This window comes from Oncorhynchus gorbuscha, linkage group LG05 (assembly GCF_021184085.1).
Source record: "Oncorhynchus gorbuscha isolate QuinsamMale2020 ecotype Even-year linkage group LG05, OgorEven_v1.0, whole genome shotgun sequence".
NCBI classification, from domain to species: Eukaryota; Metazoa; Chordata; class Actinopteri; order Salmoniformes; family Salmonidae; genus Oncorhynchus; species Oncorhynchus gorbuscha.
The window spans coordinates 24,108,278-24,122,052 of NC_060177.1; the positions used below are offsets into that span (position 1 = coordinate 24,108,278).

Genomic DNA, 13,775 nt, shown 5'->3' on the forward strand with positions numbered 1-13,775 from the left:
AAAGGCGTATTATACATTGTATATTCAGCGAAATTATTCCACGAAGCAAAATGTGTCTTTAAAATCCCCGTTTGAATGTGGTCGCATCGGACGATTAGCGCCTGCCTTTGCTCTGACGTCAACGAGATTGTCTGCGCTAGGTGAGTCTCGCGCACATTGCCTTCCCTTCCCCTCCCCTCCCCTCCTCTCTCCGTCGGTTATTGCGAAGAGATTGAACGATGAGATCGCTCGCGCTCGCTGTCATCAGTGCCGCCCTATAGAGACCCCCAGCCCCGAGGCTCGAACACAACGACCCCACCCCCGCTCCAAGAGGGACGGAGAAAAAACCCTGTTCTGACCCGACTTTATTTGCCCTCAATCCGGGCCTCATGCTGTAGCAGACTGAACGAGCGAGAGAGAGAGACAAACACACATATTGAGTCGGCGAGGGACAGGGCGGAATAGAGGAGAAGGGATTGTTCATTCGGCTCTAGACATGGGATGTACACTCAGCGCTGAGGAGCGCGCTGCTCTGGACAGGAGCAAAGCCATCGAAAAAAACCTGAAGGATGATGGAGTCACTGCCGCAAAGGAAGTGAAACTGCTACTGCTTGGTAAGATACCGTTTATAACGGGGGCTGCCCGTTCTGCACGGTTCGGTTGATGTTGATGTCGATTGCAGAGAGACGGGCCGGGGCGACAGGCGCTCTCCGTGGTCCTGATGTCATGTCCCCCTAAAGACAACCGACTCTCACTCTGCTCTCTATTCCCTTTAGGGGGAGGAGAATCGGGCAAAAGCACCATCGTCAAACAAATGAAGTAAGTGCTTCTTTTTCTGAAACAGGCGTCTTTGACGAGGCCTGAGATTGCGCCTCCGCTAGCTCCGCCATGTTTCCTCAGAGGCCGTACCTTTGCCGGTGATTCGAGCACCTCCTGTAGACGGTAATCGGAGGCGGTGCTCACGGTCAGTAGCAGGCCGCAGGGGTGCTGTCCACTGACATGGTGCTGAAATTTACCCATAGGTTTTTCATGCATCTATCGATAAAGAGGCATGGCGAATACATCGGTGTGTGTGTGTGTGTGTTTTTTTGTGCAGTCAATATGTGTGTATTAGTGAGGTCACTACATTACAGCTCCATTAGCAAATATCTCTGGTTTAATCTTACTGGCTTTAAGTGCCTGATATCGCTGAGAGTACTTTGCTTATAAAGCGGATTTACTCAGAAAATATGGCATCTAAAACCACATCTAAACCTTTCCCCTTCTCGTCTAAACCACTCTCTTATCTAAATCACTGTTCTTTTTCTAAACCCTGTTACTAGATTTCTTCTTTAAAGAAGACCTCTGTATCCAGGGCCCAACCGGAAAAGCACATTATATAATATTTTCATGCACATAATTAAACATGGCTGTTGCTATGCAGACATCCTCTCAAAAATACACAATTTAAAAAATGTTGGGTTCAGTGCATTCACTGTACCTCAGCACACACTCATCTGCCCCACACACACCCTGCTTTTTCCATCACACACACACTCCTCCCTCTACTCCACTCTGTTTCCTTCCATTCTAGCACTCTCTCCATATTTAATTATCCTGGAGTTTCTCCCTAGCGGTTCAGACAGTTACCCAAAAGCATCGCTCAGGAGAGGCTTCTGTTGTGAACTACATATGTTACATTGGTTATATTATATAATGCCAGGATCGGAAGAGGAAAAACTGATCCTGGACAGAGATAGCATTGGCTCCTTGTGTGTGTACACATGGGTGTGCATTTGTGTAGTTTTGTATGTATGTATATTGATAATGGTGTGTGTCTGGATGTGCTTACATCCATATGTTTATTTGCCAGAATTTCATTGACACGATAAACCCCATGACATACCCTATCATGTTTTACAAAGGAGTCTAATTATAATAATAAATATCTCATTCAAAAATAAATCATAGGCATTATATGGAGTTGGTCCCCCCTTCGCTGCTATAACAGCCTCCACTTTTCTGGGAAGGCTTTCCACTAAATGTTGGAACATTGCTGCGGGGACTTGCTTCCATTCAGCCACAAGAGCTTTAGTGAGGTTGGGCACTGATGTTGGGCGATAAGGCCTGGCTCACAGTCTGCATTCCAATTCATCCCAAAGGTGTTCGATGGGGTTGAGATCAGGGCTCTGTGCAGGCCAGTCAAGTTCTTCCACACTGATCTCAACAAACCATTTATGTATGGACCTAGCTTTGTGCACACTAAAACATAAAAATACCTTCCCCAAACTGTTGCCACAAAGTTGTAACCACAGAATTTTCTAGAATGTCATTGAATGCTGTAGCATTAATATTTTCCTTCACTGGTATTAAGGGGCCTAGTCCAAACCATGAAAAATATCCCCAGACCATTGCTCCTCCTCCACCAAACTTTACAGTTGGCACTCTGCATTGGGGCAGGTAGCGTTATACTGGCATCCTCCAAACCCAGAGTCGTCCTTTGGACTACCAAATGGTGAAGAGTGATACATCTCTCCAGAGAACGCTTTTTCACTGCTCAAAGTCCAATGGCGGTGAGCTTTACACCACTCCAGCCAACGCTTAGCATTGCACATGGTGATCTTAGGCTTGTGGACAGCTACTCGGCCATGAAAACCAATTTCATGTAGCTCCCATCAAACATTTATTGTGCTGACGTTGCTTCCAGAGGCAGTTTGGTACTCAGTAGTGAGTTTTGAAGCCAAGGACAGACGATTTTTACCCTTTACGTGCTTCAGCACTTGGCGGTCCCATTCTGTGAGGTTGTGTGGCCTGCTGCTGAGCTGTTGTTGCTCCTAGACCTTGCCACTTCACAATAACAGCACTTACAGTTGACCAGGGCAGCTCTAGCAAGGCAGAGGAAATTTGACGCAACTGACTTGTTGGAAAGGTGTCATCCTATGACGGTGCCCCGTAGAAAGTCACTGAGCTCTTCATTACGGGCCAATCTATTGCCAATGTTTGTCTATGGAGATTGCATGGCTGTGTGTTCGATTTTATACACCTATCAGCAATGAAATAGCTGAATCCACTAATTTTATGGGATGTCCACATACTTTTGGCCATGTAGTATAGCTACCACCAGCAATGAATGGGGTTCTCAGGATGACAGAAAAGACACAAGATCAGAGTGGATTTACTTTGGTTTAAATACACAAATAAAAACAGATTCTTGATTTGTCAATAACTCAGCCATCTTTTGATCTTTTCTTAAACTAAGTTAATGCAAGTACTATGGGCTACATTCCAAATTTGGTGTCATTTGGTCCTATGGTTCATAAGTAAAAGATGTTTGAAGTATTTTTAGTATATTTTAGAATTTTAGCCTATGTGCTAATATGCATCTACATGTGGCCATCTTTGAATTCATCAATGTTATTTTGTCAAACTCGTTAAGGACTATTGTGATGAGTCCAAAGACCGTATTTGGAGTGAATCAGACTTTTAGTCCATGAGAAGAATATTTTTTTTGTGATTATTTTAAGCATTAGCGTTACATAGTGAACTGTTAATTAAAAAAAAAAAATATCAATGCCAGACTTAACATGGTTCATCATGTTAATGTTTCAAACTTATAGGCCATTGTGAAGTGGATTTATCCATAACTCAGCCATTACTTAACCAATCCCTTAGGTTTTCTCAAACTAAGGAAACACAAATTTCACAAATTTCCAAGATGGAGGAAAATCTATCCTGAAGGACCTTATGGGTCATTGTGGCAAATTTGTTCAGCTTGCGGAAAGACACCTACATGCAAATTTTCAAGTGTCTGGGTCAAACAGGCGGTGGATATGAGAGTTTAAGTGAGACTGCTTATAACAGCGTCATCTATAGGCCAATCGGGGCCATTTTCTTTGACCAAGTTAATCATGGACTCTTGTTTCTTTGTGCCACATTTGAAAAAAGGTGTGTGTGTGTGTTTGTGTTTGTATGTAGCAAGGTGAATTGATAATGGTATACAGCAATCTGTATTATTAAAAACCAACACCTTAATTATTAAATAGCAAGTATGTTTTAATAGAACTTGATCATAGTGTACTAGTACAGACTAGCAAAGTGGTACACACACATTAAGAAAGGCACATACTGAGGAAGGCTATGCATCTTGGACATCTGTGTAAATTGATATATTTTTTTATTTCATCTTTATTTAACCAGGTAGGCTAGTTGAGAACAAGTTCTCATTTACAACTGCGACCTGGCCAAGATAAAGCAAAGCAGTGCGACACAAACAACAACACAGAGTTACACATGGAATAAACAAGCGTACAGTCAATAACACAATAGAAAAAAAATAAAGTCTATATAAAATGTGTGCAAATGGCGTGAGGACGTAAGGCAATAGTAGCAGAGTAATTACAATTTAGCAAATTAACACTGGAGTGATAGATGAGCAGATGATGATGTGTGAGTAGACATACTGTTGTGCAAAAGAGCAGAAAAGTAAATAAAAACAATATGGGGATGAGGTAGGTAGATTGGGTGGGCTATTTACAGATGGGCTATGTACAGCTGCAGCGATCGGTTAGCTGCTCAGATAGTTTAAAGTTAGTGAGGGAAATATAAGTCTCCAGCTTCAGCTATTTTTGCAAATCGTTCCAGTCATTGGCAGCAGAGAACTGGAAGGAAAGGCGGCCAAAGAGTGTTGGCTTTGGGGATGACTAGTGAGATATAACTGCTGGAGCGAGTGCTATGGGTGGGTGTTGTTATCATGACCAGTGAGCTGAGATAAGGCGGAGCTTTACCTAGCATAGACTTATAGATGATCTGGAGCCAGTGGGTCTGGTGACGAATACAGTGGGGCAAAAAAGTATTTAGTCAGCCACCAATTGTGCAAGTTCTCCCACTTAAAAAGATGAGATAGGCCTGTAATTTTCATCATAGGTACACTTCAACTATGACAGACAAAATTAGGGAAAAAAATCCAGAAAATCACATTGTAGGATTTTTTATTAATTAATTTGCAAATTATGGTGGAAAATAAGTATTTGGTCACCTACAAACAAGCAAGATTTCTGGCTCTCACAGACCTGTAACTTCTTCTTTAAGAGGCTCCTCTGTCCTCCACTCGTTACCTGTATTAATGGCACCTGTTTGAACTTGTTATCAGTATAAAAGACACCTGTCCACAACCTCAAACAGTCACACTCCAAACTCCACTATGGCCAAGACCAAAGAGCTGTCAAAGGACACCAGAAACAAAATTGTAGACCTGCACCAGGCTGGGAAGACTGAATCTGCAATAGGTAAGCAGCTTGGTTTGAAGAAATCAACAATTATTAGGAAATGGAAGACATACAAGACCACTGATAATCTCCCTCGATCTGGTGCTCCACGCAAGATCTCACCACATGGGGTCAAAATAATCACAAGAACGGTGAGCAGAAATCCCAGAACCACACAGGGGGACCTAGTGAATGACCTGCAGGGACCTGGGACCAAAGTAACAAAGTAGTGTGTTACTGATGGTAGCATCAGTAACACACGACGCCGCCAGGGACTCAAATCCTGCAGTGCCAGACGTGTCCCCCTGCTTAAGCCAGATATTGTCCAGGCCCGTCTGAAGTTTGCTGTGAATTGTGAATGACCTGCAGAGAGCTGGGACCAAAATAATTTGGAGCATTTGGATGATCCAGAAGAAGATTGGGAGAATGTCATATGGTCAGATGAAACCAAGTTTTTGGTAAAAACTCAACTCGTTGTGTTTGGAGGACAAAGAATGCTGAGTTGCATCAAAGAACACCATACCTACTGTGAAGCATGGGTCTGGAAACATCATGCTTTGGGGCTGTTTTTCTGCAAAGGGACCAGGACGACTGATCCGTGTCAAGGAAAGAATGAATGAGGCCATGTATCGTGAGATTTTGAGTGAAAACCTCCTTCCATCAGCAAGGGCATTGAAGATGAAATGTGGCTGGGTCTTTCAGCATGACAATGATCCCAAACACACCGCCCGGGCAACGAAGGAGTGGCTTCGTAAGAAGCATTTCAAGGTCCTGGAGTGGCCTAGCCAGTCTCCAGATTTCAACCCCATAGAAAATCTTTGGGGGGAGTTGAAAGTGCGTGTTGCCCAGCAACAGCCCCAGAACATCAGTGCTCTAGAGGAGATCTGCATGGAGGAATGGGCCGAAATACCAGCAACAGTGTGTGAAGACTTACAGAAAACATTTGACCTCTGTCATTGCCAACAAAGGGTATATAAAGTATTGAGATAAACTTTTGTTATTGACCAAATGCTTATTTTCCACTATAATTTGCAAATAAATTCATTAAAAATCCTACAATGTGATTTTCTGGATTTTTTTTCTCATTTTGTATGTCATAGTTGAAGTGTACTTATGATGAAAATTACAGGCCTCTCTCATCTTTTTAAGTGGGAGAACTTACACAATTGGTGGCTGACTAAATACTTTTTTGCCCCACTGTATGTAGCGAGGGCCAGCCGACTAGAGGTACAGGTCGCAGTGGTGGATGGTATAAGGGGCTTTGGTCACAAAACGGATGGCACTGTGATAGACTACATCCAGTTTGATGAGTAGAGTATTGGAAGTTATTTTGTAAATGACATCACCGAAGTCGAGGATCGGTAGGATAGTCAGTTTTACGAGGGTATGTTTCGCAACGAGAGTGAATGAGGCTTTGTTGCGAAATAGGAAGCCGATTCTAGATTTTATTTTGGATTGGAGATTTTTAATATGAGTCTGGAAGGAGAGTTTACAGTCTAGCCAGACACCTAGGTATTTGTAGTTGTCCACATATTCTAAGTCAGAACCGTCCAGAGTAGTGATGCTAGTCGGGCGAATGCGGGCAGACAACGGTTGAAGAGCATGCATTTGGTTTTACTAGCATTTAAGAGCAATTGGAGACCACGGAAGGAGTGTTGTATGGCATTGGAGCTCGTTTAGAGGTTAGTTAACACAGTGTTCAAAGAAGGGCCAGATCTATACAGAATGGTGTCATCTGCATAGAGGTGGATCTGGGAATCATCCTCGGCAAGATGAATACAGAGAAAAGAGTCGGCCCGAGAATTGAACCCTGTGGTACCCCCGATAGAGACTGCCAGAGGACCGGGCAACAGGCCCTCCGATTTGACAGTCTGAACTCTGTCTGAGAAGTCGTTTTAAAAATGTATTCCATAATGTGTGAACCACCTTACTTTGTAAGAATAAGATCTTCATACCTATGGATTATGCACCTTTTGAAGTCAATGGTATACTTATTTATTTAACTAGGCAAGTCAGTTAAGAACAAATTCTTATTTCCAATGATGGCCTAGGAACAGTGGGTTATCTGCCTTGTTCAGGGGCAGAATGACAGATTTTGATCTGTCATTCTAGGCTACCTGCCGCCCCAACTGCTGAAGTTTATTCCAGACTAGGCTAGTGTAATGGATTTATAATCTGATCCTCAATATCAGAACGTTTCATGTCAATGTTGTTGAGTGGTTTAAATGTACAGACCACCTTTGTCATTACAAATGTGAAACCTAAAGTGGCTGTATTGGCTGCAGTTGATGCTGCTGAGGTGTGAGTGAGTGTTTGTGTGTGAAAGGAGGGAAGAAAAGAGAAGGTGGGTGGCAGCCATTGATGTGCTGCGTGTATTTGGGTGTGTGCAAAGGAGCAGGCACTGCTTGACGCTCAGAGACAACCCTGTTCTTGGTCACATGCACGTGCGTACAGATGCACATACACTAAAGCGTCTGCTGAAATGTGGGTTCACTGAAGTGTGAATGTTTGTGTGTGTGCGCTCATGCACGCACACTTAGCCTACGTACGTGTGTGTGTGTGTTATTTTGTATGTGTTCTGATGCGTGTGTGTGTATGCAGGATTATCCATGAGGATGGCTTTTCTGGGGATGATGTGAAGCAGTATAAGCCTGTGGTCTACAGCAACACCATCCAGAGTTTGGCTGCCGTCCTCCGAGCTATGGACTCTCTGGGCATTGAGTACGCAGACAAGGACAGAAAGGTGGGTACATGCTCCCTGCACAGAGTAGGATTCATCCATAGTATACAACCAATGGCCCTTTCAAAACCTTACTTCAAGGTGCACTGCAAAGCAGACCTTAATGTTTCCAGTGGGGTATGGTGGTAGACGTCCAGGAATTCAGCTATACAGTCTTCACCTCATATGTGTCTTAATAAATCTATGCATGTGTTTTTGTTTGTGTATGTATGTATGTGTGTGTGTGTGTGTGCGTGCGTGCGTGTGTGTGTGTGTGGTGATGCATAGTCATATCTTTTGTACATAATATCTTATGTATGTGTGTGTCCAGGCGGATGCTAAGCTGGTGTGTGATGTGGTCACTCGTATGGAGGACACAGAGCCCTACTCAGCAGAGCTGCTGACAGCTATGAAGCGTCTGTGGGCCGATGCCGGGACCCAGGAGTGTTTCAACAGGGCCAGGGAGTACCAGCTCAATGACTCCGCTGCCTAGTGAGTACACACTAAGGGACCAAGCATATCGGAATGCATGAAACTTTAAATTAAGCATAATTCATGCATTGAATCAATGGAAGATTTGTGAGAAAGTTCCAGTTACATAACATATTGGAATTTGAGTCCATTAGCTACCTGTTCTTGAACAGTAACACAGTGCAAAGGTTAGTCTTTGAAGTGACTACGTTGGTTAGTCTTTACAGTGCAAAGGTTAGTCTTCGCACTGTATTTTTGTAGCTCTACACTCTTAGAAAAAAGGGTTCCAAAAGGGCTCTTCCTCTTTCCGCATAGGAGAACCCTTTTTGGTTCTAGATACAACCCTTTCTGGTTCCAGATAGAACCCTTTGGGTTCCATGTAGAACCCTCTGTGGAAAGGATTCTACTTGGAACCAAAAGGGTTTTACCTGCAACCAAAAAGGGTTCTTTAAAGGGTTTTCCTATGAGGACAGCCGAAGAACCCATTTAGGTTCTAGATGGCACCTTTTTTTCTAAGGGTGTATTACTCCCCTCTCCCCCCCCCCCCCCCTCCCCCCCTCCCCTCCCCTCCCCTCCCCTCCCCTCCCCTCCCCTCCCCCCCTCCTTCGCTTCTCCCTCCTCCCTCCTGTTTCCATTTCCCCTCTCCTTCCTTCTTTCTCTCATTAGCTACCTGGACAGTTTAGACCGTATTGGTGCTGCTGACTACCAGCCCACCGAGCAGGACATCCTGAGAACCCGAGTCAAGACCACTGGGATCGTGGAGACCCATTTCACCTTCAAAAACCTGCACTTTAGGTTAGACACACCACACACACATAGGTTTACACATACAGTTCCTCTCCCAGTCCAGTATATTTGTTTGTAGCATATTTGTGGTGTATGTTATGACACGTTTATAACTCTTATGTTTCTTTCAGGCTGTTTGATGTTGGAGGTCAGAGGTCAGAGAGAAAGAAGTGGATCCACTGCTTTGAGGATGTGACGGCCATTATCTTCTGTGTGGCGTTAAGTGGCTATGATCAGGTTCTGCATGAGGACGAAACAACTGTAAGTACTTCACACACACTTCGTACTACTCACAAACACACCACACATATTCTCAAACATGCATCTCATCTGTTTTATTTGGTATTTTCTGCAGAATCGCATGCACGAGTCCCTCATGCTCTTCGACTCTATCTGTAACAACAAGTTCTTCATCGACACCTCCATCATCCTCTTCCTCAACAAGAAGGATCTGTTCGAGGAGAAGATTAAGAAGTCACCACTGAGTATCTGTTTCCCTGAATATACAGGTAAGACTTCCCTACAGTCCGCAAATATACACAAACTTAGACAGACACACATGCAGAACAGATGGTCGTAAGTCTCTCTCACTCTCTGGCGCTGTATCTCTCTTCCTCTCCTACTCTTCTTTCTCCTCTCTCTCGCCCTCACCCACCTTTCCTCCCAATTTCCCCATAGGTGCTAACACTTATGATGATGCTACCGCATACATTCAGGTGCAATTTGAGAGTAAGAGCCGTTCGCCCAACAAGGAGATCTACTGTCACCTGACCTGTGCCACTGACACAGGAAACATCCAGGTAGTGTTTGACGCAGTCACTGACATCATCATCGCCAACAACCTGAGGGGGTGTGGCTTATACTGAGGCCTAGCCCTGCACAGAGGTTGCATTGGAGGGTGTGAGGTGGTTAATAATAATAATAATTTTGATGATATTAAAAGGCATAATTATGTAAATCTACACGTCCAAAGGGACCCAAAGAGCTGCCGCCAGACACCACGATGGATTCTTTGCCATGTTCTGTTCCTCTATTCCTTTTTTAAATTTCAGAATCCCACCACCCCTCTTTTGTTTATTTGTTATCAACATGTGTTTCCTATTGAATGTCTTTCATGTTTTGTTGATTGTGTGAACAACTGTAAGATGTAAATCAGAAAAGGGGAGGTCCAAGGGGTATATTCTGTTTTCGTGCCATGTTTCGCAACAAATGAGATAGAAATGTTATGCATAGAGAGGAGAAGGTCCTCTTTTCCTTGTGATAGAGATTTGTGTCAGTTCTATACATTACATCTCTATCTGCAACATCCAGAACATTGAGCCACGATGAATGTACCCCTTGGTGCTCCGTTTGCAGAGGTGATGTTGTGCTCTAGGTGATGATGTAATAGAGGAGGTACTGGTGGCTGGGGCGCGTAGTGGGGGTTCTGTACAGCGTTGGATAGAACCCCCATCTCTGTTGGACTCACACTGGGCTGCTCTACATGAGCTCCTTCTGCTCTGTTTTATTCCTCTCTCTTTTAAACATCCAGGGGGGGGGGTTCTGTTTGTGTGGCAGGCTCTGCCATTGGCCTCCTGCAGTGTGATGAAATGCCTGTCAGCCAATGATATATCTGTGTCGGGAAAGTGTGATATCAGTGCCAACCTTCTGAGCATGACAGATAGGGGAATAGAATTAGAGATCATTGATCACTTTCACACTATCTTTAAAATATAATGCAATTGAAGGGACACAAACGCTTTATTATCATCAAATTATCTATGGATTTTATTTCAACCTCATGCCCTCCTACCTCCTAGAATCCCGTGCCACATATTTATTTCCTGTCCTGTCAGACCGGTGGAACACCACTTCCTGTCTCAGTCTCAGAGGGTCTAGAGCTGCTCTGATGGACCGTCTCAAATGTCACCTCCCATGTAGCGTACTACTTCTTCAAAAGTAGTACATAATATGGGGAATAGGTTATCATTTTAGACTTGTCCACTGGTCAGTGATGTATCATATGGTTGTCTCCTGGTCTCCTTTCACTTAATCACTTATCACTGAGATGAAAGGACTGGACAGGTTTCCACCGTGTTGTTTTCACTCACTAGTCCTTACAGATTTGTAGTTTTAGGAGAGGACAGCCACAGACCACTGACCAGTCTCTCTGCTTGTTCAAAAGGGTCTTCCTAGGTGCTCTTTATGTAATAAAACATGAATATGTGAATGCTGAATTATTTGGAAGTTGAGGTAATTTGTAAATTAGATAAGCCACACAGTGCTTAGCTCAGGATGACCCTTGTGAGCAAGCATGCTGAATTTGAAATCCATCCATACTACCCCCTCTAGGAATTCCTGTAGATTTGAAAGGATTTGATTGGTTTAACCTTTTCATGTCCATAACAGAAATGTATAATATTCTACAGTACACATATTCTCTGAGTTTACTGATGGACAAATCGGCCAAAGCATTTAAACAATACCTAAAGAAATCCACACACACACACCCCTAGAGTGCATGCAGTATAAGCCCATCAAATGCAAGTCAATAGAGACTGGAGAGTGAGTGATTTTACAGCATTGTCCCTCTTTCTCAGATCTTAAACATGTTCACATCTTAATCATTTTTGCTATATAGATTTTCTGGACCAATATATAAATATAAAAACAATATCTAAAGAATTCCACACCCTCTCTATCGCACAAGCAAATTCATTTTATGAGATTTTTTATCTGATTCTCAGAATATGTTCAAATTTTAATAATTTTTTCGACCAATATAATATAAAAGCAATATCTAAAGAAATCCACATACACTCCTAGAGTATATTATACAGCATAAGCAAATCCAATGTAAGTCAATGGCGAGTGAGGCCTGCTACAGCATTTGCCCTCTTTCTCTCTCTTTCTCTCCCTCTCTCACAAGCACATGCGTGTGTAGACACACCACAGACATCAATGCACACCAGTTGTAAAATGTTTCTCTCTGCAGTCTCCATTGGATTTGGAAATACTGCAAGTACTCTAGAGGTGTATGTGTGAGAGAGGGAGGGGATTTCTTTCAATATTGTTTTCATATTTATATTAGTCTGGACAATCTATATACCAAAAGTGATTTAGATCTGATCATTTGAACATGTATTCACATGACATGATTCGTGTAATGTGTAAAATACAGTAACCCCATGTGTCCAAAGACTAAATATAGTACGACACAGAAACGACTGTAGTTCACAAACAACAATGAGTTGAATCATCTATTTGGCATATTTGGGCTTTAACAGGTCACAGAACAACACTTTATGCTTTTAAACTATATCATTCTGAATTGTATTTCAAAATACATATGCTGAAGTCATTTTAATTATTTTTATTGTCTCAAAATCCCAACTTTGGAGGTATGATAGATAATGCCAATCTTAAAACGTCAATTTGGCATATCTAGACACTTGTACTATGTTATCACCAAATGTAATGCATTTACACCAAAGACAATTTGTTCAGTGCCACATTTGTTAATATGGACATGAATGGGTTAGGTAATATGGTAATTGCGTCACCTTCTCTTCTGATAGAGTGGGTGGTATTTTTGCCACATTGCTTGTATATATATATATATAAACACACACACACAATCGATTTTTGATCTACAGACATGTCCAAGCGGCAGGGGCTGGGGTAGAGTTGGAATTCAGCAGCAGTCTCTCAGTGGGGAGTTTGGGTTAACCCTAACCCCTACCCCCTGACCTCTTAACCCTGAGCAGGCCACAGTCAAACTCCGGCTGTCACGTTCTCTATTTTCACAGAGGAAAAGTACTGCTCTCCACTCATTCACCTGTGCACCTGAAGATGCATCCTATCCCTCTATACTCCCTCTATCACGTGTCGTTCCTCATTTCTCTCAATCCCCCTTTCCATTTTCACCTTAAACACCGTACTGTATATATATGATTATACCAGATTTCTTTTTTTTTACTGTGAATGCTTTTGTTCTGCACCCCTTCCTCCTCCGTAGATTATTGGTTGCTCTCTCATGTGGAATGTTTGTGCTGAGCCAATCGAATGTTGTGTTTACATTAAAGCCACACTTTTCCTAACTATTCCCACGGCCATATTGAGTATCTTTTTCATGTCTGTCTTTCTCCCAGTGCTTTGTTTGAAATCAACCCCCAAGCTCTTCTCATATTCTCATTGATCTGAAATGATCGGATGGGTGCAATATGGTAATAGCTCCATATTGACTCTTATGGTTGGATCGGTGGACTTTCCTCCATACTGCCTACATGTCTAATCCTCTCAGATCTACCAGAAGTGTCCAGGGTTATATTTCAGACTGAAAACAGGTCTTATATGCCTCATGAGAGCATAAGGCCTAGATTCAATCAGATCTGCATTATAGCGCCATTGACATTTAAAGATAATTTCCGATTGAGCCGATGTATGCAGCATTTACCGTGAATGCGGTCTCCACAAAAACATTGCCTTTAAAGGGTGCATGGCCAAAAAGGGCAGATCGCATTGAATCTAGCCCTAAGACTTCTACATAGCCATCTACATATGTATGGAACATCATGTCAGGAAATATTTGAAAGTAG

The 13,775-nt window shown here is 42.8% G+C and overlaps 1 protein-coding gene across 1 annotated transcript; it reads left to right on the forward strand.

The window, feature by feature from the left end:
- The first annotated feature begins 180 nt into the window (after positions 1–180).
- LOC124035708 (guanine nucleotide-binding protein G(o) subunit alpha-like) lies at positions 181–13,282 on the forward strand. The gene is made up of 8 exons (XM_046349301.1): positions 181–593; positions 756–798; positions 7,824–7,965; positions 8,273–8,433; positions 9,079–9,207; positions 9,330–9,459; positions 9,554–9,707; positions 9,877–13,282. Exons 1-8 carry the CDS (start codon positions 476–478, stop codon positions 10,062–10,064), a joined length of 1,065 nt encoding a protein of 354 aa, XP_046205257.1. The 5' UTR covers positions 181–475; the 3' UTR covers positions 10,065–13,282.
- Positions 13,283–13,775: the final 493 nt, after the last annotated feature.